The 22742-nt window shown below is 38.5% G+C and overlaps 1 protein-coding gene across 2 annotated transcripts; it reads right to left on the bottom strand.

The window, feature by feature from the left end:
• Positions 1-259: 259 nt before the first annotated feature.
• Positions 260-22413, bottom strand: cpt1a (carnitine palmitoyltransferase 1A (liver)). Of its 2 annotated transcripts, none has more exons than XM_015404218.1 (19): positions 22272-22413; positions 19495-19657; positions 18842-18984; positions 17970-18141; positions 17201-17302; positions 16787-16924; positions 16531-16608; positions 14928-15035; positions 13353-13440; positions 8845-9040; positions 6147-6335; positions 5946-6051; positions 3412-3525; positions 3152-3316; positions 2225-2356; positions 1963-2115; positions 1734-1847; positions 1094-1186; positions 260-669 (listed from the first exon to the last, which is right to left on the bottom strand). In XM_015404218.1, the coding sequence occupies exons 2-19, from the start codon at positions 19633-19635 to the stop codon at positions 583-585; spliced, it is 2319 nt and encodes a 772-aa protein (XP_015259704.1). In that variant the 5' UTR covers positions 19636-19657; positions 22272-22413; the 3' UTR covers positions 260-582. The 2 variants fall into 2 exon arrangements, with proteins under 2 accessions (XP_015259704.1, XP_015259705.1); XM_015404219.1 differs by lacking the exon at positions 13353-13440 and adding an exon at positions 12843-12927.
• Between the last annotated feature and the right edge of the window lie 329 nt (positions 22414-22742).

Here is a 22742-nt window from a genome sequence, read left to right as displayed (position 1 = left end):
TTTCACCTCATGTTTGCCATTTGGGTCAGTTATAGTGAGACTAGAGCTGCAACAGAAGGAAGCACAAAAGAAACAATGAACCATACGCTCAGGATGGAAGCTTTTAAAAGTATTGCACCATCATAGGACTAAAAACAAAAACTCCTCTAAAATGTATTGATGCTATTGAAGTCTTCAGCTAAAACAACATTCAGTGTTTTACAGCACACATTTGTTCCCAGATGTTCTCTTCACTTTTCTGCATTACTTACTTTTTTTTTTCACATTAGTGTGTCGCTAAGGCACCGCTAAAGTTACATTTTTGCAAATAAATACTTTGATCTACGCACCAACTGTGCTGGAGGCTCACCTCACTCAGACTGTATACACAAATCTCTTTCCAAACATATCAACAGTGACACGTCTAAATGCCTTCCTTAGTCATGTAACATTAATTAACTTAGAAATAACCCCAGATTCTTCGAAAGATTCTGCACAATTTACAGGAAGATTTGATCCTTTTTTTTCCCTCTTTTTTTTTTTTTATTCCACCAGAAAGAAAAGGAAAAATAAAAAACAGAAAAATAAAACAGGTGAGAGTCATCACTTTGACTCTTTCTTCTCAAGCTGGAAGAGAGCCAGCATTTCCAACATGGCCTGTCTAATGTTTTCCCCAAAACGACGGGAGTCCTGAAAAAAAACAGGAAGGACAATATTTTTTAAGAAAGAACATTCCTAGAACATTAAAACTGGAAAGGTTATTGTCACAATTGCATATACCGTTTTTTCCAGACTACAGAGTGGTTTACACTGTACACTATAAGCCGCACCCACTAAGTTTTTTGAAGAATAAAAAAAATTAATTAGACCCTTCTTTGTTCATTTCCAACCTTGTCTTCTCCCTCTGGCAGTAAGGAAAAATCTAGAGAAAACCTCCACCGCATGGTTGAAAGAGTGGTGGAAAATAAAAAGTCTGGAAAATACGGTACATAATACATATATACACAGAAATACTAAGTGTGTATACGTGTAACGTGTGATTTTCCCTTTAGAATCTTTGCAAGATAAATAAACTACAAAAGAAAACAAAAACAACAAAAAATAGAAAGCTTACAGTTTCTGGGCTTGAGTATTTGCTGGAGATATGGAAGTTGATGAGGTCGTCCCCAAGAATGATGTAGGAGACACCATACCCATCGTCAGCCACCTGAAGAGAAAAAAAGAAAATCTGAGTCTCCCATGGTATTGAGGTACAAGTTCACTATTGAAATAATTCATTTTTTTCCTGTTTAGCCACTTTAAAGGCAAATTAAACATTTTGCATTCAAAATCAAACATTAAAAAAAGCACAGAGGACCTGCATTCATCAGAGAAGCTACAGAGATCCTCAGCTTAGAAGATAGTCTGTGCAAAGAGCTACAAGTTGCTACAGATCTAAAGTTTACAGAAAGGTGACAAGATGAAAATTATTGTTGACAGAAAAGCATAAGTGAACTTGGGCTTCTTGCAGCTCTTCCTTCCAGAACATCTATAACCCTAAACACCCAACCAGAACTCCAATGTTTAGATCAAAGCATCGTCCATATGTCAAAAAATGATAAATGCTTTAAAGCTTATTGTAACATGAAAAAATGTGAAAAGGGGTATGAAAACTTTGAAACAGTAAAACAAATAACATGCAATTGAGGTTCACGTTTTACCATCGCCTCAAATCTTAAATAGGACTTTCCTAAAACAATAAGAATTGAACTTACTGGACCGAATCCACCTCCGGAGGATGCCAACTCTGGATGTCTGACCAGATCAAACAACTCAATCTGCTGCAGCGGGGTCTGACTGGTGGACAACCTCCATGGCTCAGACAACACCTATGCATCAAGGTATCACATTTATTTCAAAAAGCAACAAAACACACATTTTCCTTCAAAGTGGCAAAAATGTTACTTTTATTTCATAAGAAAACTCTTTAAAAAGTGCCAATACCTCCTTGAGGAAGGCTGATTCCTCTCCCAGGTACTTAGAGACCACATAGAGACAGAAAAGGTGGCGATCGATGCCCTGACCCGTCATCGCCAAGCGGTACAAGCTTTGGTGTTTCTCTGCCGCCACTTTGAGCAATCTAAGGCGCTCTTCTCTCTGCAGTTTGGGGTTAAACAGAAACGAAACAGATTATAATGTGCTTATTGCAAACAATTCCCACTTTGTAGCACTATGAAAAGCTTATAAGCGGGTTGGTAAGACTCACCGTTTCGTCTCTGATCATGGCACGAACAAAGTCACAAGTCTCCACGGTGCAGGAACGTACAGTTTCTGTTCGACCCTCACGGAAGAGCCGCGTCATGGACGCCTCATACGTCAGGCAGAACTTCCCTTTGTTCTGTTTAGAAACAACATGATCTAGAGTGAATTTCCCAACATGACTGATGGTTATTTGTAAATTACCCAACAGGAGTGTTTGAGCAGGCACCATACTTTTATGTATTCCATAGCAGAGCACCACCATTGAATAGTTTTTTCATTTCTGAGCACCAAATGAACCTTCACAAGTTCTTTAAACTACAGTACTAACAGAAAAAATCCAACTGTAACACAAGCCAACATTTTTTTTGTTTTTTTTGTTTCAGTGTTTTCCTTTTCCTGGTTGTGGGCGCCCTCTGGTGGTGCCAAGTTCAGGTTGCACCCATATCTGTAAACGGTTCTGACTAAAATCCTGATTAATTTTACATTTTTAGTACATTCATCCATCCATCCATCCATTATCTGACACACTTGTCCCAATTGGGGTCGCCAGGGGTGCTGGTGCCTATCTCCAGCTGTCTATGGGCGAGAGGCGGGGTACACCCTGGACGGGTTGCCAGTCCATCACAGGGCAACACAAGAGTCAAACAGGACATACAACCATTCATGCACACACTCACACCTAAGGAGAATCTAGATAAGCTAATTAACCTAACAGTCATGTTTTTGGACAGTGGGAGGAAGCCGGAGTACCCGGAGAGAACCCACGCATGCTCAGGGAGAACATGCAAACTCCATGCAGAAACACCCCGGGCTGGGAATCGAACCCAGAACCTTCTGCAAGGCAGCAGTGCTACCCACTGCTCCACTGAGCAGCCCCATTAAATTGTTAAATCCCAACTAAGTATAAATAACAAGCTGAACTGTTACTTACTCTGTAATGGGCCAGCTGCAGGGCGATCTGGATAAAGGCATCTGGACTGGTGCGGCACTTCTTGATCAACCCCTTTCCAAAGTCATCGAAGGGGATTATGTGGCAGTCCACATCGTCTGCCAGAGCCCTGGCTACTGTTAGTGAGCTCTCAATAACCTCCTGACACTACATGATGCAACAAAGACAAGTGTTTTATAGGGAAGTGCATGTGCTGAGAATACAGAGTATGTCAATTTTGAAATATTGAAATAAGAAATTACCTCAGCTGGGATGTCCCACTGTAGCTTCTGGGGACCAGGCAAATTGGGATGAGGCTTCCCATGGCAGTGGCCATCCTCAGTATATCCCAGTTTACAATCCATGTACAATACTTGCTGTTTTAAAATAAAATGAGGCAATGACTCAAAACATGCTTCAGTTTTGATTCACATGATCAATTTATTCATTTTGTGTTTCATGTGTAAATATTGGGATAGGTTGAGTAAACCACACAATTAAAGTAATTGGGATTTTTTATTGAACACCAACACAGAGCAAAGCACAAAGTGAGCTGTGCCAAAAATTGAGACGCTGTTTCAAAACTTTTGTAAAATGTTGGTGTTGAGTTTTTAATTCATCACACATCCCCATGTGTCACTACTTTGTAGAACCTCTTTCCTCCTTGTATTGATGCAAGTCTTTTGGGTTAAGTTTCTAAAACACATACAGATCAATCCAACACAGTCCAATCAGATGTCTATACAGTTTTTCCTCAACAAATTAAGTATGATTAAATCTAAATTTTATTTGGGTCTTTTTGAAAAAAAGACCCAAAGAAAACACAGCTCATTAGGTTGAAAAATAATCCTTGTTTAACAAAGTGCAGCTACCAAACAAGTCTATGTATTAAAAGAGCTTTACTGGTACTTAATCCAATGGGAAAATTCCTGAAAGTTTATGGTAATACACTACTCAAAAAATTAAAGGAACACTCTGTAATCAGAGTATAGCATCAAGTTAATTAAACTTCTGGGATATTGATTTGGTCAGGTAAGTAGCAGAGGGGGTTGTTAATCAGTTTCAGCTGCTTTGGTGTTAATGAAATTAACAACAGGGGCACTAGAGGGGCAACAACGACACAAACATCAAAACAGGAATGGTTTTACAGGTGGAGGCCACTGACATTTTTTCCCCTCATCTTTTTTGACTCTTTTTCACCACTTTAGCATTTGGCTAGGGTCACTGTCACTACTGTTAGCATGAGGTGCTACGTGGACCCTACAGGGGTTGCACAGGCCGTCCAACTCCTCCAGGATGGCACATCAATACGTTCCATTGCCAGAAGGTTTACTGTGTCCGCCACTGGTGCCCTGTGCTTTTCACAGATGAGAGCAGGTTCACCCTGAGCACATGTGACATACGTGAAAGGGTCTGGAGAAGCTGTGGAGAACGTTATGCTGTCTGTAACATCGTTCAGCATAACCGGTTTGGTGGTGGGTCAGTGATGTTCTGACCTATATAGGCTAGACAACGGCACCCTGACTGCCATTAGGTATCAGGATGAAATCCTTGCACCCATTGTCAGACCCTATGCTGGTACAGTGGGTCCTGGGTTCCTCCTGGTGCACGACAATGCCCGGCCTCATGTGGCAAGAGTATGCAGGCAGGTCCTGGAGGATGAAGGAATTGATACCATTGATTGGCCTCCATGCTCGCCTGACCTCAATCCAATAGAACACCTCAGGGACATTATGTTTCAATCCATCCGATGCCGCCAGGTTGCACCTCAGACTGTCCAGGAGCTCAGTAATGCCCTGGTTCAGATCTGGGAGGAGATACCCCAGGATGCCATCCGTCGTCTCATTAGGAGCATGCCTGACAACGTCGGGCATGCTCCTAATGAGCACGTGGGGGACATACAAATGACTGAATACCATTTTAAGTTGCTGCAATGAAATTTCAGCAAAATGGACTAGCCTGCCGCATCATTTTTTCACTGTAACTTTTGGGGTGTCTTTAAATTCAGCCCTCTGTAGGTTGATAATTTTAATTTCCATCAAATGATGAGGCATCCTTTTGTTCCTAACACATCACCCAGTCCGTATCTGTATAAATAAACAGCATGATTTTTTCCCCCCACTGAGATCTGATGCTTTTTCAGAGTGTTCCTTTCATTTTTTTGAGCAGTGCATTAATACCTCAGACTGCACACATTCATCTTTCTTGAAACCAAAGTATTATCACAAAACAGGTGGAGCTTCAGGTTTTCCTTGTTTTAATGGCCTTTACTGCTGTTTTCTAGCTCGAATGCACAGATCTGCAACCTATCAGCAAGTCTATATTCCTCCTTTAGGCAGATGACTGCCACCATAAAGGCTGGAGTGAAAAAGGATGTCACACTCTTGATATATATTTTTGAAATTGCAATTTTGAAATTGTGTTTCTTAAAAATGTAGATTATATTGCAAATGCAATTTATTGTGTGTTGTTGGGGGCAATGTCAAGTTTTAGGATCCCATCAGATTATTTTAGCATGCCTTATGGGTGGTTTTTCTTTTTATAATTAAGGCTCGGACAGTTCTCTGTAGGATGAGCCAACCTGGTGGACTCTGTTAACATGAAAGGTGACTGCTGAAAATCAAAATCTGTTTTATTTAGTGGATTTTAGGGTAATCAGGGTTAAAACATTTTGGAAATGACGCTGATTTTTTTCTCCACTACTTTGTCTATTAACCCTAAGAAAATCAATAGTTTTGGGGTTTTTTTTGTAATGTGAAAAAGGTAATGGGTGGGGTGAGATACTTTAATAATTTACCTCCCACAGATGGCCAACGATTGGAGCATCAGCCCAAGAGTGCTCTGCATTTAGTCCCATGGTCCCATTCTTGAAAATGATCAGATTAAAGGACTTATCAAACCATCTAAAAGGAAAAAAGACATACAATGTTTATAATAGATCCTTGGAAATTGCTTATGATACAAACTGGTGAAAATATCTTTAATTGTACTCATCCACCTGTCGTAGCAGTTTCCATGCAGCAGGCACTTGGCGTAACTGTCCAGAGACTTGACCTGGTTGTCTGCATCGTAGCGCTGCTCTGTATCATCAAGGCTAACAAAGAAGGCTGCCTTCTCTATGGCATCCAGAGATTGCTTGTTTTTGCCATTTTTGAAGAACTGTTGTCGAGCCTTTGCCCAAGGGGTCCTAAAGAAGCCAAACAGAAAATCTGGTTTTGATTTCGTATCAAAAGGAAAGAACAGAAGGTTTGAAAAATGTTTTGCTTTTGTAACACCATAATAAATTAAGTAAATGTATAAAACAGAAGTGATTCTAAATTGGAAGACCTTTTAAACTAAGCCTGTACATCAGAGGGTTATTATTGAGAATAATGCTTAAAATGTTTTGTTTTTTTATTTTGGTAGCAACATTTATCTCCCAATCCACAAATTTATCAAAATGGTCATTTTTAGGGTATTTTTAAGGCAATAATAAAGAATACCCCCCTGACTGCATTCGGCTGCAGACCTCTGATGCGGTGTGGAGCTACAAGCAGCATGCTCAGATTGCACATTAAAAGCTGCACAGAAGTCAGACCTCAATAAGGACTCCTGCAGATGTTGTCAAGGGTAAACCTGCCCCACTCAGATATTTCTGAAGCAGCAATAAATAACTTTTTTTTACCCCTAACAAATCCTCTTAAATGTCTCTGTGTGGTAAACTCTCATCTCCCCCTAATAGCTCTTGTGTGAAAACCACTAACAACTTCCTGTTCCTCCGACCCAGATAGCAGTTTGCAGCTTTCTACTCTCTTGCAGTAAAACAGCTTTATGCAACCTGAAATAAAGCCACTGGCTTCATTAAGCCCACGCTTCACTGTGGTACGCCCAGGTGAATATAGATCAGTTTTTATTTTGGCTGCTATGCAATAGCTTCTATTAGAAAAGGTAAAATACTACCCATCTCTTCAGAACTGTGGTCATTATTTGCATCTTCCAGCGGCTGAAGAGTAAAGCGCTGTAGCTGTGAGGTGCAACTCACAGAAAGCTGTAAGTTTTCACAACAAGGTCCTCTAGGGAGAGCACCACTCAAAAATTACTTTGTGCTGCTTTAACAGTAACTAAGAAAAGATGTTTTAAAAATACACACTGGTGAGGTTGTATTTAGAGTATTTTTTCCCTCCAAGTATCGTATTCTGCTGTCATCACCTGTATTATGTGACATGCCAATCCATTCCTAAGCATTGTATAAAATGTTAGTTTTCCTATAGTATTCCTCCGTTTTCATGCAGGGTTCTTAATTCTTGGTTTAGTTTTAATGCAGTTGTTGAGATTACAAACAAACTTAAATGAAGACCAAATGTGAATTAAAAAACAGATATAAATGCAAATAATCACACTTTGAGTGCAGTAGCTTCACTTAGTAAATGTTTTTCTGTGGACTTAATACATGTTATAACTTCTCCTTATGCAGCAGTGGCATTGGATGCAAGTGTTTGCCTTGCAAACAGAGTTGTCGGTTCAAGCCCTGGCTCAGGCCTTCTGTGCCGTTGTGTCCTTGGGTAAGAGACGTCACCTGCATACCTACTGATGGTGTTCGGACGGACTGGTGGCGCCAGTGTACGGCAGCCTCACTTCTGTCAGTGAGCCCCAGGGCAGCTGTGGCTACAATGTAGCTTGCCTTCATCAGTGTGTGAGTGAATGGGTGGATGTTGTGTAAAGCACTTACAGGCAATTTATAATTTACACATGAAATGTAGAAGTTGGTTTGTTGTAAAGGTAATATTTATATTGGCAAATAATGATCTACAACAGTGGAAACAAACAGTAATCTGATTGGGCTATCTTGTTTTACAGAAAGCAGAGTTTAAATAATTTTAAACATTAATCTGAGCAGTCTGCTTAGAGGCCAAAATACTGGAAAGCTATTTATTAGTGATTGCTGGAGACATCGGTCACTGGTTTTTAGACTTTAACTATATCAATTCTCCAATAATAAAGGTAGTGGATAAATGTTTCATGAACTCTTTGATACAAATTCCCTAAACCATCTACAAAAAGACATAGATCTGAACTTGAAACTTTATTACCATGAAAAACCCTGATCAAGGCCTGGTTTTCCAAACTACTGAATTGACACGGCTATTTTTTTTTTTTTTTTCCTTGTTTATTTTACAGTGAGGACAACTAAAGGTCTCAGAGTTGAGCACAGAGTTTACACAAGCTCCAGATTTCACTTGATTACAGCACACAAAATCAACAGCTGTTGTGTTTGCAACACTGTCAAAAGTAAAACAACAAAGTAAATATATATCTGATTCCTCAAATTGCTTTTCAGGTTTGAGTAAGTACTTTGTCCTTATGTTTGGAATCTGTTTTGATTTAAAACTTTTCAAAATAATGTTCCTAAATATTAGCATTATTATGAATCACTAAACATAAATCTTGTCCCAGCTACCCTAGATCAGGCATCCCCAACCTCGGTCCTCGAGGCCGGCTGTCCTGCAGGTTTTAGAGGTTTCCCTGCTTTAGCACAGCTGATTATAATGATTGCAGTAGATCAAAAGCCTGTTAATCAGCTTTAAATTAAAATCAGCTGTGCTGGAGCAAGGAAACCTCTAAAACCTGCAGGACAGCGGGCCTCAAGGACCAAGGTTGGGGATGCCTGCACTAGATGACACAAACAATGCCATTTCCCTCTCTCTAGCACCACCTACCTGTCTCCTGCAGTCAGCGCAGCTAGTTTTTCCTCTCCTGGCAAGGGCTCAGACTTGTCCGCCAAGATCCTCTCCATCTGCTGCTCGATCTCTCGTGGCAGCAGCAGCCGTCCGTCGTAAAACACCCACACCTTGAAGAAACGGCCTTTATGGTACACAGCAATGTGTTTGCTCTCGTTCATGTGCTGGAGCGTGTCTAAGAGAGGTAACGATGCCAGGGAACAAGGAGAAGTGGAGATACAAATACAATTGGAAGAAGGTTTGTGTGATTTTTACAACATTAAAACCATTAGATAATCGTCATTTTAAACTTAGAAATATTGGCATTGTTAAACTAAAGTATTTGGTAACGCTTTCTTTTAGTACACCATTAAACCATGTAATAACATGATAATAACAAAGCAAGTTACACTAATTTATTAGGTAAGAAGAAAAACTATGGAGAATTTTGGTAAGTTCTGTGCTTTCAATTTCAGACAAGGTAAAGTCAGACTTCTTAGATTTTAAACAGTTATTACCAGGTAACTCATTAATTTCACCGACAGCAATAAATTAATGTGTTATTATCTAGTAAAATGCTTTTTATTTTTTACTTGGTATAATAGAAAACCAAACCTAGAAGACAGCAAGCCAATTCTCTTAACTAAACTCTTACTTATATGTAACTTGTCTTCAGTTTTATAATGCTTTAGTTAATTGATCATAAGTTACAATTTACTTTGTTAGCTGTTGGAAAGTGGTGGCCAATAGTAGAAACTGTGATGTGGTAACCTAAAGGCAATTACCCACCAAAACTCTACATTTGTTACATAGTAACATACAATTGTAATAATTACCTGCAAGTAATTACTTTTAAATTATATACCTTTATGTTTTCCTGTTAGCAAGTACTATAGTGTAACTTGCTATGTTATTGTCGTGTTATTACTTGGTTATTGATGTACTGTAAAAGAAAGTGTTACAGTGTATTTTTTTTCTCAAAATATCTAGGATACAGACAATGAATGTCACATAGTTTTAATCCTAAGAACACCAGAGGTGTTAGTAACCATTTCTACACACAAGAATAAAACAATCTGACATCCACACTTTACCGCTTTATGAAATATACAATGAACTTGTGATTAGTAAGTTATGTAATGCTTCTAATAACAAATCTAAAGGGGCAGGACACAGGGGTGCAGTGGATGGGGTGGGAAGGAGGGGTACACTGAGCTGCAGCAGTGTTTGTTTGAGCACCTCGGTGCACAGCTAGACAACCAAATCGAGAGAATGATTTTATGTTTGGGTTCAGTAATGCTGTACTAGTGATATGAAGTGTTCAAACAAGCACTGATCATGTTACAGACAAGAAAACAAAAACATGGAACTTCACCCCAGGAAGCAACCAAAAGAACAACAATCTTTTTGGAGCTGTATAATATTAAGGTATCCAGCAATATCTAAGAATATTGTTAATGTAGTTACCAAGATAGGAAACATTGTTATTTTCTTAATGTTTTGTTTTGAGAGCATATATAAAGGCCCTAGATCAGGAATTCCCAAACCTCGTCCTCTGAGCTCTGTTTTTGTTTTCTTTTGTTCATGCATCAACACACCTGAAACAAATGGCTAGACTCCCTCACAATCAGTCATTTAGCTCTGCCAAGGTCAGGAAACCAACCTTTCATTTAATGTAGGCATTACAAAGAAGTATGCATCTAAAGGAAGCAGGATAGTAGCTCTTTGGGTCCTATGTCTATAATACATTGGTGACATTTGCTTAAAAAAGGTTTTACAACAGCTGTGTCTGAGTCCATAGTCATTTATTTATTTAATTTAGTTTAAAATATCTACATTTACCCTGAAATATATTTAAAGATGATTTTGAATAGTTTGGAGGTAGGCCTTAGTTTTAAATATTCTGTCTAAGTACGAAACAGACCAGAGCCACTTAAACTGAAATGGCCAATGAACCTTAACCAGGTCTACTCTCCCACTCTTAGATTTGACCATAAAATATTTTTCCCAGAAAGCATTTGGTTTCTTCAAATGGGCAAACTGCACACCTTAGATAGAGATTTGAGTCATTTTCTGACAGATGTCAGATTCAAAAAAGCAAATAAACCAGACAGGATGTCAGACAAGGGAAAAGTAAAACAGATCCAATACACTGACAAAGGTTTTCCAACTAATATTGCAATTTTAGATGCAATTTGCATTTAGATGTTTCACTCCAAGGTGCATTGTTTTTTTTTTTTTTTACTTTGTAAACAGGCCTGTTCAGAGGCTGTTGTCACAGGAATTACTCTTATTTTTACACATGGATCTATGCACAAGCTGCAACTCTCTGTTCCCTACAGTGTAGCCGCAAACTAACTTTAACCACAATGATGCGACCTAAAGGACTGGAGTGAAAAATTCGTTTTACTCTGGAGTGGCTCTGTGATTTTAAAATTGTGTTTTGCTATATTGAGATTATATATTTCTCAGTCCTAGTCTTAATGCATGAACAGCTTCTTTTAGGAATCTGGTGTTGGTTAAAGCACACTTTGTGAATGATTACTGAGCCAACGAGTAATAGTCAGTGTGAATCCAGGGGAAGGTTTGGAGGTTGGACTGACAAACTTTGTGCACTACTGCCTCAGCATCCACTAATAATATGAGATTTTAAGTGTCCTGCACTTTAATAGCTGAACTTATGTCCGTCCTTTGCCTCTAACTGGTTATGATAAAACAAACTTGGTAGGAAGTAATTAACAGGACTGCACCGTCTGCAGAGAAGGTGTACTGCAATGGTAGAAAGCTAGAGTTCAGGGAGCTTCTTCTTCTTATGTTTTTTATTGGCGGATGGCAACCAACTTAAAACGCAATTACCGCCACCTACCAGACTTGAGTGTGGTTATCAGTGATGTCAGAGGGAAGTTATTAATTCACACCTCAATGGTATGAACGAAACTTACATATTATCTATGAATCAATATCTATACAAACTTACATTTAAATCAATATGTGTGAATATCCACATGCATATAAACACTTATTTATTTAAATATGATTAAATAATCAAGGTTTTTTTTTTATCTAATTAACTGATTTCTAGCAGAATTAGATGTATTTCCTAGAAGGTTTATAATTGAAAATCCAATTTTTTCTCTATTTAGTGTTAACTTTAGATGCTGACGTTCCTATGAATACTTATCACGTTCCATTAATACATGTTCCACCGTTTCTATCTGATTACAGTGATTACAAGTCCCTGTGTCATGTTTCCCTATAAGAGAACTATTAAGTGCAGTATGAGCAATGTCTATGTCGAGATATGACTGCCTCTTCTTTCCGCCTTCCTTGTACAACTCTTACCCCCCACAGTCTTTTGAATTTCATTTAGATCTCTACCAGTGTCATGATTATCCCATTGTTCCTGCCAAATCTTACAGATTTTATTTTGAATTATAGATTTACCCTTACTTTTGCTTAAAGGAATACTTAAGTTAATAATATCTGATTTTAAGGCCTGTTTAGCAAATATATATACTTCTTCATTTCCTTCAATCCCTACATGAGCAGGAATCCAGACACATCGAATAAAAATATTCTTATTATGAAGCTGAACTAATAGTTCATATATATCTAATAACAAATCTAATCTACAAGACTTGCCAGATTTGATACTTAATAATGCAGCTTGACTATCTGATGCATTAATATAATTATTTCCTTCTTTAACATTTTCATCAGTAGCTCCTGAGAGCAGCAAGAGTCTATGGGCCTACTCAGAACACCTGATGTGAATGATTAAGTGGGAGGAGTCAATACTTTTTTTCATCAAAGTGAATTTCCAAACAGAGAAGCCTGTTTTGAGTTTCATGCAATTGAATACTTGAATGTAAATTTGTATGCATACATGCATTATTAACTTGTGGAAGTTTGATTATTTCCAACTTGAATACAGAAATGTCCTGTGGAGAAGGACAGCAGAAGTAGAGTGGAGGAGGCGGCACTGCTAAAGACTCTACCTGTCTCTACACCTGGGACACGAGACGTGTTGAACATACGCTCGTATTGGGATGAGCACATGGGGATAGTTTGTAGGAGCATGAGCTGAAAAGCAAAAGGGGAGAGTGAAAAAAAAAAAAACCCACAGATGATGAAAGTAAATCGCACAAAAAAAAAATAAAACAGAGATGAAGCACCAGACACACAACTGTATGGAGAAGAGCATGGAGAGGGACTGAAAGTAGAATTAAAATGGATTCAGGAAGAAGGACGGACCTCAGAGGAAAAGAGGCGAGGACCAGAAATCAGTGCGCTGCCATCTCAATACCACCATCAAAACCCTGGACTTGAGATAAAAATGCTTCACCTACAATTAAATAGACTTTAGATCATTTTAACTAATCCAAATATGACTTTAAAATCTATCAGGGCTGTGATGATGGGAATGAGTAGTGGAGTCACCATTTCCAAGGGCCGTAGGGTCGCGTGGCAGCGGGTCTGAGGGCGTGGCGGCTACGCCCTACTCTTACCTGTCTCCACACCAGGGATGCGGGAGGTGTTAAACATGCGCTCCCACTGAGCAGAACACAGAGGTACCTTGTTGGCCAGCAAGTATATCTAACGCAGCGTCCGTCAAAACCAAAGAACAAAACAGTAGAACAAAGACAACCAAATGTGAGCGTGTAACAGAGCAAGCTCATGCATAGGAATTTTTATATCAGATCAAACTTTTTATCTCAGAATTAATAAAGACTTTTGCATATTTTGCCACAGTGGTAAGAATCAACATCTGAGCATCATGCATACTGAAAAAAAAAAAAGAACTGACGATAATATATGAAATCATTTGACTAATGAGGTCAGTTAGTGTTAATAAAGGCAAACAGCTTAGCTTTGCCAGCAAATGCTTTTAGGTTTCTAGTAGGAAAAGGGAAAAAGTTTACTGTGGCTTTAAAAGTCGGATTAGAAACAGAAGAGTTAATGTGTATCAAGTAGGGATGGGCCAGTTACTAGGTTCAGAGTTTATCAAAGTTTGAAAAGGCTACAGTTTCAGAACCAATACAACCTTCTGTCATATTATTTATGCAGTTTAAAGACTGTTAAAATTAAATTTTGTAGGAAATTTGGAAATCACTTTAGAAGCTTAAAGTAGCACCAAACTCCCGCACTTCCTTCTGTTACTGTGGCCTGCTGATCAGCTACTGTAGATGAATGAAGGCCATGGCACCTCTCCCTCACCAATGAGAAAGAAACCATGTTTCTTTGTAAATACTTGGTTAAATTAACCTGTTTTATCAGACTGACATAGATGTCAAACTTGATAAAGGAAAACAAACACCTGACAAATAAGCAAATGACTGGATGCTTTAGGCAGATGGCCTGATCGCCTAATGTTGTTTTTTTGTACTTTAAATAAAATATCTATAAAATATTACTACAGGAAAAAAAAATCTGAACAATAAACACCAAAATATATAGTAAAGCACAGCCATTAAAATAAGCAGGTGTGTGTCTTTCAATTTTTAGTTCAAGGTCGTGTCTAAAGCTAAATAAATATAAGTTTTAAATTAAATTATTACAGTTGCCCTATTTTCCAGGCTATAAGCCGCAACTTTTTTCCCCATAACTTTGAACCATGTGGCTTATAAGAAGGTGCAACTTTTCTGTGGATTTTTCCTAACCGCCAAAGGGGGAAGTCATAGTTGGACGTAGTTTTATTATTTTACAGCAGCAGAAATTGTTGTATTTTTTTCAAACAAAGCAGCCATATCAACTTTTGCATTTTTTAGTTCTTTATTATCTCAGAATTTTTGCTGCAGGTTTTTTTAATACTTTAAAAATTTAAACTGGCCCATACCTAGTATTAGCAATGATTAGTACGATTTCAAACTTCTAAGTACACAAGAAAAGGTGAAAGATAAAAAGTTCTTATGGAAAGCTTAAAGAACAGGGACAGTAAGATAAAACATATAATCCTATAATGTTTTATCTATTAAGGTATAGTCAAACACCTTTTGAAATAATTATATTAATAGCAACCTCACTGGCAAAGATAAAGTAGAGATAAATTGATAGAAGAAGAGACCAAATATCTGTCTACTCACTGGTTTGATCTGAGCTCTGTCCAGTTTTCTCCTGTAGAGCATGATGGCATGAATAGCATTACCTGCCCGGGCCGCCTGGCTGTTGGTGGGGCACACATACAGAAAGTCCTGCAGAGAAGAACAATTTATTCATAAAACAACCAGCATTTTTTGCATTTCAGGAAGGCAGGAACAGAGGGGTAAACCTCTTTATGCTAACAATGACTAATATACAAGCTTTGGCCAAAAGTTTAAATACACATATAATGTGAAAAAACTGAAAATTAATAAGAAACACATAATAATAAAAATAAATACATTTATTTTTACGCCAGTATTTATTTATCAAAAATATTTTTACAACAGTCTTGTGGATTATCTCTACTTCACACAAAGATCAGATCCATTCATACAGATACAATTTTCTAAACATTCTCCGTCTCTAACATTTGGTTAAGTGTCACTAAGCTGGCTGCATATGAAACACAAGCTTTCGGTGGCCCTCAAAGGGGCCCTGGGACAATTCTGGTTCAAGATTTGACTGCTCTTCTCATTAGAAACAGAAGTGTCTAATGAAGACAGCTTTAAAGCATGTTTCTAAGAAGGCAGAGGTCCGAGCTGTTCCTAAAGATTATCTGAAATTGGTGATCTGTTTGTGGCTGTTGTCCTTATGGATAAATCCACCAGTGAAAATGTCCAACTATTTGGTTAAAACTGTAACCATCATATAAATTAATACTAAAGATTGAGTCTGCATGAAGTGAAAACTGTCAAAACACTAACGTCCCCATCCACATCAAGGTCAGATTAACAATAACATGGACTGTATTCACTGGCTAACAAAGAAATACATTCTGCAAAATGTAAACCTTTAAGCTTCACTGGAATGCCCAGCTGCCCATGTGGATAAACCAAATGTTTTCTGGGTAAAGGTTTTATGGTTATACTGCTAGCAATGACAAGAAGGAATGTTTGAGGAGCCTAAAAACCCTGTTGAGCATGGTGGTGGCAGCATCAAGATGTGGGGTAATCTTGCTGGCAGTAGTTCTGCTTTACTTTGCTAAGTGAAGCAGGAAATAGTGAGAACCCAGGGCTACCTTCAAATACTTCTACCTTAAATTAAATCAGTTTGCTAGTACAAACCTGGACAAAAACACAATCCCAAACACATCTAGGAGACACACCGATGTAGGTAAGCTCTTTGTATAAGTAAGGTAAAAGCATGCAAAATTTTTATTCCATTTTATCATCTTTATTAATTATAACATTTCTTTACATTTCCTAAGAGCTTATACTGCAAACTTTTACATCATCAGATCAGAGGTGCCTTTGGGGAAATAATTCTTATTTCAGACCAGTGACATATAAAATAAATATAACTGGATATCAGGCTCGTAAGAATCTTTTCTAAAATGCTTAACTCTGCCAATTAAACCTTTAGACGTCTTCCTCCAACTTGAGAAATAAATTATTTAATTTGTTGGGTGAAAGGTTTGCAAGTTGCAAGAAAAATAGGTTAAAAACATTTTAAAAATTTCAATATTCTTTCCACTTTTATTTGAATAAAAAGCAAAATCAAAAGCAAAAATTGCTTGCCAGCTGACACTAAAGCCACGTCACTTACCATGGCATAATAGTTGCTGTTGACCATGATGGGGCCACGGCCTCTCAGGTAAATATACTCTTCCCACCAGTCACTAACCTGTGCCAGAGATACAGATGATACAGAGAAGATTTAAAAAAATACATAAAAAAAGACCAACAAAACCAAGCAATCTGCGTTTGATAAAAAAAAAAAAGAAGGATATTGAGTGAGACTGTTAATGAAAAAAAATAAATAAATAAAAACATAGAGGAGAAAGACATTTTTTCAAACTTACATAGTTTGAAGCCCACCAGGATTTGAGTTTGAGGTACCACTGCACCCTGGGTCCTAGATTCTTCTCAAAGTCTTTAGACAAGGCCTTCATCCTTTCAAACTGCTCGTCATCCATCAGTGGGCGCACCGACTCCAGGTACTGTCAACAGAAAGAGTCCCACAGGGAAATACAAAGGAATGAGCCTTCCAAGAAAGACAGTGTATAAAAAAAAACTACTAAGAAATTTCTCCTGCAGTTTAGTGAAGAATTTCCCCACAGAAGGAATATAACTTTTTACCCACTTTGTCATTAATGCATTTTTACTACTTACTCATTTAAAACATTATCTCCATTCCAACTCTATAACCGCCATAAATTCTAAACTAGCATTGGGTGCAAAGTTCCATGTCCGCTGAACTTGGAAGTGAAAGTTACCCTTCTGCAGGTGTCCTTGACTGAGGGAACAGGTAGCCGCGGCAGGGAGTTCTGGAAACTGTAGAGCATCGGCTTTCTGCCAGAGAACACCTTCACCAAAAGCTGAACACAAGGGAAAGGAAAACCTTAGTGCTCTGTGAGATATCTCTTTTTGCAAAACATTATATAAAACATAAGTATAAAAAAAAGGTTTGAAATCAGAAAATTATCATTTGAACATAAAAAGCCCAAATGGAAGAATATAAACTAAATCAATTTTGACTTAACCTGAAAGATTTGGCCACAAGCACCACTAGTGTTAACCAACTATGATTTTCTACTCTTTTTAACTTTCATATTTAAATTCCAAACACACGAGGAAAGTATGACATGTTGAATTCTAACACTGCAAGACAATCTAAAAATAACTACAAATTTATTAAATCAAGTGTATTTACCCTTAATTTAAGATGTTTTTCTAATGGAATGAGTATTTTTACTCCCAAAATAAGATTATTACATAATATGCACTAGAAATAAGACAATTCAATTGCTTTTTTTCTTATTTTAAATGTAAATAGTCTTGTTCCATTGGCAAAGTGTCTCATTTAGCTCCTTAATTCAAGAAAAAATGTACTTATTTTAACAAAAAAATGACTTAGATTTCATTTCATGTTATAACTAAAAATGTCATACTTTCCACATGAAAGTTTTTATTATTAATTTCTAACAGTGTCAAGGCTTTAAAAGAGGACCTAGAAAAACCCAGAATGAATGTTGACCATCTCACCAGCCACAGGCGAGTACCGAAGGGCAGAGACCCGTGGCGTGACTCCATCCAGCCGTGCCATGACAGCAGGCACTTCAGAACATTCCTCATGATCATAATGATGGTGACCCAGAGGCCCGTGCCCACCAGAACCCCTCCGACTATCCTCTGGCTATCTGTGGACATGTATTGGCTGCAGGTGGAGGGAAGGAAAACAAAAACGTGTAAAACAACTAAGATTATATTAAGTAAAAGCCATTTAGATTATTTTTTTACTTTAAGAAAATTCCCATCTATGGTTCTACGCAGCACAATGGAAACACTGGAAAACAAAGGACTGCTGGACAAGACCTGATCTGATTTCAAAGATAGCATGCACTATGTGCAGATTACGCCTTCATTATACAAACCAATAGGCGTAGATGCAGAAAAAAAAACAAGAGCAACCAACTAAATCATAAACTCTGTGTAGTCATGATCACGCAGGAAGTGTGACTCTCGCCAACACGTATTCTAAACTTACGCAACAAAAACAAGAAGGTACAAAGAATTCCTGCTTGGCATCACAAGAAACTTGAATGCTGTTATAAAAATAAAACCGGAATGAGGAACTCACTCATTAATGTTGATAAAAGATAAATTCAGATTTAGGAGAGGACAAAGTGTTCCTGTAACTCTAAACATCATAAACATTGTTATCAAACTGAAGGCGCGGCTGATGACCAAGAAGAAGCCGCCATGGATAAACTACTATTCACCCAGATTAATCTTTCTTTAATCATGCTTCATAGTTATTAGCCAATCTTCTGTGGAATGCTGCTTTATTTGCCTCATTATATCCTTCAGCACTTTATTGTGGTCCATGTTGTTCATAAAAACAACACCATGCTCACCTGATGGGTATGTGTTGGCCTAATTTGGCAATCAGTCCCATGGAAGGATCCAGCTGTTTGTATTTGTTGTAGGACATGTATGAAACGACCACGATCATGAAGCCAGCCGGGCTGCCTGGGTACACGCCAGTCATTACCCCATTCTGCGAAAGTGAAAGGTAAACTCACAATAAACAAAGCTAGCATAATAATCTGTAAAACCATGACATCACTCATCGCCGTTGGTGATAAAGTCACTAAACATCTAAGGGCAAACTATAAAAACAAAAAGAAAAAGAAAGAAGAGCTGGCAGGTCTTTAGGGTCGAGTCATTCAGTATGACTGTGTGTAAACAAACCACTGAGCCAAAAGTTAGCGCACAAAGAACTCTCAGGAAGGTTACGGTCACAGTTTGCAGTTCATGTCAGATCGGCTGACCTCCCGGTTAAACAGCTTACTGTAACTTTGTTAACAAGTGTACAGTAGAGGATACTGCATCGCATCGTCTCTACTAGTATTTCTGTCGCCTGTAAACTAATGCATAGAAACCTAGAAACTACAAGGGGACGATTCTAGCGGCTGACGAAGTCTCTGTCAATATTCAAGAGAAATTGCGTTTTCTTTTGCAGATAACCATCTGGACATTGCCCCTCAATACGTCCGACAGCTCTCACCTTAAACCGAATGAACCTTTTCTTCCAGGAGTGAAGCCCAGAAAGGTAGACCTGGCGTAGAGCCTCGTGGCACAGTTGTAGGTCGATGCCATCGGGGGTGACGGTGAACTGAAAGGCCACCGCCTGGTGAGCTTCTGCCATGGTGGCTGCTGGTTTAAAGGCACTGAAAAAACAAACATAACAGAAGAAAACTGTAAATCATTTCAACCTCAAAAAATACTCTGTCCAGTTAAAAGGCGACAAAAACGCAGTGAAACCCTAACCAAAAGCCCATAAGAGGGCATTTCCACTTTAATTAGAAAGCAGCTCCTATCGTATTTCTTTAAGTTTGATGCATCTTTGGATTTGGAGGTGAGTAGATTCTTGATTGCACAGAGAGCATTGAGTGGCTTGTTATTAAGAAATATGTTCAAGCCATTGCTTTGAAATGGGATTTGCAAATACCTGGAATAAAAAACAAACGGTGGCGCTAACGCTAAATACTTGCTGCAGTATAAAAGGCAATACCTGCCCTAAATCTGTAGATGTGACATTAATGTAAGTGGCAATCATCTGCAGGGAATATCAGAAGTAAACATGGTTTGACAAATGGTCATATGTTAGATCACACTCAGTCGCTACATGTGGATATCTGCATAAACAAAAAAGAACAATGTCTTACATTGATCAGTTTCTGCTGCAGATCTTCAAAGTCACAAGTCCTCATTTTAAAGACGACCGGGGGAATTGCACAATTTCATGTCATCCTACAGTTTAATCCTTTTAAACAAACAACTCAACAAATGCTTAAAGAACTAAATAACTGAACAAGGACAGTCTAAAAAAAGAATGACAGGTACTTTCTTAAAAGGAAAGGAACCGTCAGGTGACACAAGCTTTACCGCAGACTGAGACTGCAGGTGCTTCTTTAGACTTCTTCATCTTAATAATATTTTCTTTTTCCATTTGTGTTTATATATAAGCTAAACCAATCCCACATGGGCCGCATGGCGAGGGAGGGTAGTTCCACAAAGTTTATAGAGTCAGCATGTTCTCCACATGCATATTTAGGTGATCTGGCTTTCTCCCAACGTAAAAGACATAATTAGCAGGTAAGTGAGTCTTACTGAATAGTCCTTTGTTTTGAATGTGTGTGTGCATGCTCATCATGCACGTATGAATGAATGTTTCTTTATCTCTCAGGAAGGTGTCAGTTTCCCTGTAAAGGATTAGTGCACCAAACCTCTGGCCAGATGAGTGTTGGAGACATGCATCAACTTTTGGGCTGTTCTGCAGACTTTCACTGCCCTTGTTGTGCGTTTCCAGTGGTTTACACATAAGGAGAAGAGGAAACGTTGTTAAACAGCTGATTATGACATTATAATACTCAGCTACAGCCATGAAAATGGAGAGGAAAACATCTAAAGCTCTCTGATTTTGGGTTTGTTTTGTGGACGCGTGTTCTAGAATCAGGACGCGGCGTTTCTACGCTTGCAGTGGTGGGAAGGAGCAGAGCAGCAACGTGTGAGCAGCCAGTCCCTTCCCCCAGCATCACATGATCCACCCTGTGCTGCAGAAACTAGGGGAAAGGTCGCAGCGCTGCAATGCATGGAAACAGGGAGAAACAAAAAAAACTGACAACTGTGAGGAAGCAAAAGCGTCTTAAACCTGCAAAGCAAGTCATTTCGGATGACAATACAGCCACCAAGAGACCACAGCTTTGTTTTACGCAAGGCGATTTGTAATTATTATAACAGACAAATGCAGTACAAGAAGTACTACTGGTTCACCCAATGTCTGGAGGTGATCTTAATTATACTGCTATAAACCCTTCAGGGTCTTCCTGCTAAAAAAATTTCCAGATCCAAATTGCAACCGGATTTAAAAATAAAAGCTATTAGACCAATAAAATACAAAAAAGGTAACATGGCAAGTATTTTTTCACCTACGCCACCCACATGCTTAACCTAAAATAAGGTGACTTATATATCCCATAACACCAATTTCCATATTTAATGTAATTTAAACTAAAATAGGAACAGAATGAGTTTAGATGAAAATGGGCTCACTCCCTTACCTTTAGGACACAGTGACCAGACAGGTATTACTGACCTTCAACAGGCAGGTGACATACCTCAAAACTAGTAACAACTTTTATACTTTAACAAAAAACAAACAAAAAAAAAAAGATATGCACACTCTATATTACTAAATTACTTGACATCAGGATGATTAATTACGCTCTATTATGAAGCTGCCAATTGTTTTGTCCATTGAATGACCTTTAATTGGACTTTTGCCTACATGTATGCTCTGGCAAAATAAATAAACAATATTTACAAATATGAAATAAAATAGTAACAGTTGAGCCATTTCCTCTAAGTTTTGTATTATTTATTTAAAATTTAGCGAAGGATTTAAAAATATCTCCACTCGACCAGCTGTCACACTGCGCACATCGTAGCGGTTTTACTGATATAAATAAATATATATGTGCGCATTTTAAGAACAAAAAACGCAAACTTTGCCTTTTAGTAGTGAAGGCCAAAACAAGGTCTCCAGCCCGCGAGGCATTTCAACGTCAACAGTTTTAAAGGAAACCTTTCACCTATTTCAATACAAACAAGTGAGAAAACTGGCTGTCTGAGGGGCAGTAAGGACGTGATATTTTTACATATTTTCCTTTCACTTGTGCTATTTCTCTTTCCTTTTCCAGCTACCGCTTAGACACCAACTACGGGAAATGAATTCATTAATAAATACGAACCCGTGGACTAAAACCAAGATAAAGCTCTCACCTGTGTCCTTTATTTCAGAGTGGGGAAACCGAGGGTCTCTAGGTGGAGGAAGAAGAGGCGCGTCTGCTCTAACTGAGCTGCGATGGTTGCTAATGTTCGAGGCTCTGCATGAATGGGAGAAGACCTGTACACTGGGCCCCGCCCACTTCTGGCCACGTCACGCAGCGCTCCTGGGTGAAACAGCGCCCTCTGGAGGTCAGAATCCTATCTTGCATGAAAGAACAGAGATCATGATGTTCATTCTGTTTACCTGAGTCCAGCAGAGGCGTAGCAAGAACATTTTAATAAGGGTGGCCATGCAATAACCAATGTACACTGGGGGGGTGGCCGAAAGTGGATTGGAGCCAGAACCTCAGGTTCAATCGACACTGTTCCAACAGCAGGGGTGAATCTAGATAGGGGGCCAGGGGTGGCCAAGGCCACCCTTACCATTTTATCCCCCTCTGAAAAAGATGGTGGCAGCAGTGATAC

Source organism: Cyprinodon variegatus, unplaced genomic scaffold (genome assembly GCF_000732505.1).
Source record: "Cyprinodon variegatus isolate N-32 unplaced genomic scaffold, C_variegatus-1.0 Scaffold1668, whole genome shotgun sequence".
In the NCBI taxonomy this organism is placed as follows: domain Eukaryota; kingdom Metazoa; phylum Chordata; class Actinopteri; order Cyprinodontiformes; family Cyprinodontidae; genus Cyprinodon; species Cyprinodon variegatus.
Note: the sequence above shows the minus strand (reverse complement) of the source record. Positions and strands in the feature narration are given on the sequence as shown.

What these genes read in the sequence shown, in the direction of transcription:
- cpt1a (XM_015404218.1), bottom strand. Translation starts at nt 19,635, where the DNA reads ATGGCAGAAGCTCACCAGGCGGTGGCCTTTCAGTTCACCGTCACCCCC. An exon ending in ACAGAGCTCAGATCAAACCA is followed by an intron (nt 13,441 to 14,927) that starts GTGAGTAGACAG and finishes ACGCTGCGTTAG; the next exon opens with ATATACTTGCTGGCCAACAA. An exon ending in TCGTTGGCCATCTGTGGGAG is followed by an intron (nt 3,526 to 5,945) that starts GTAAATTATTAA and finishes ATTTTAAAACAG; the next exon opens with CAAGTATTGTACATGGATTG.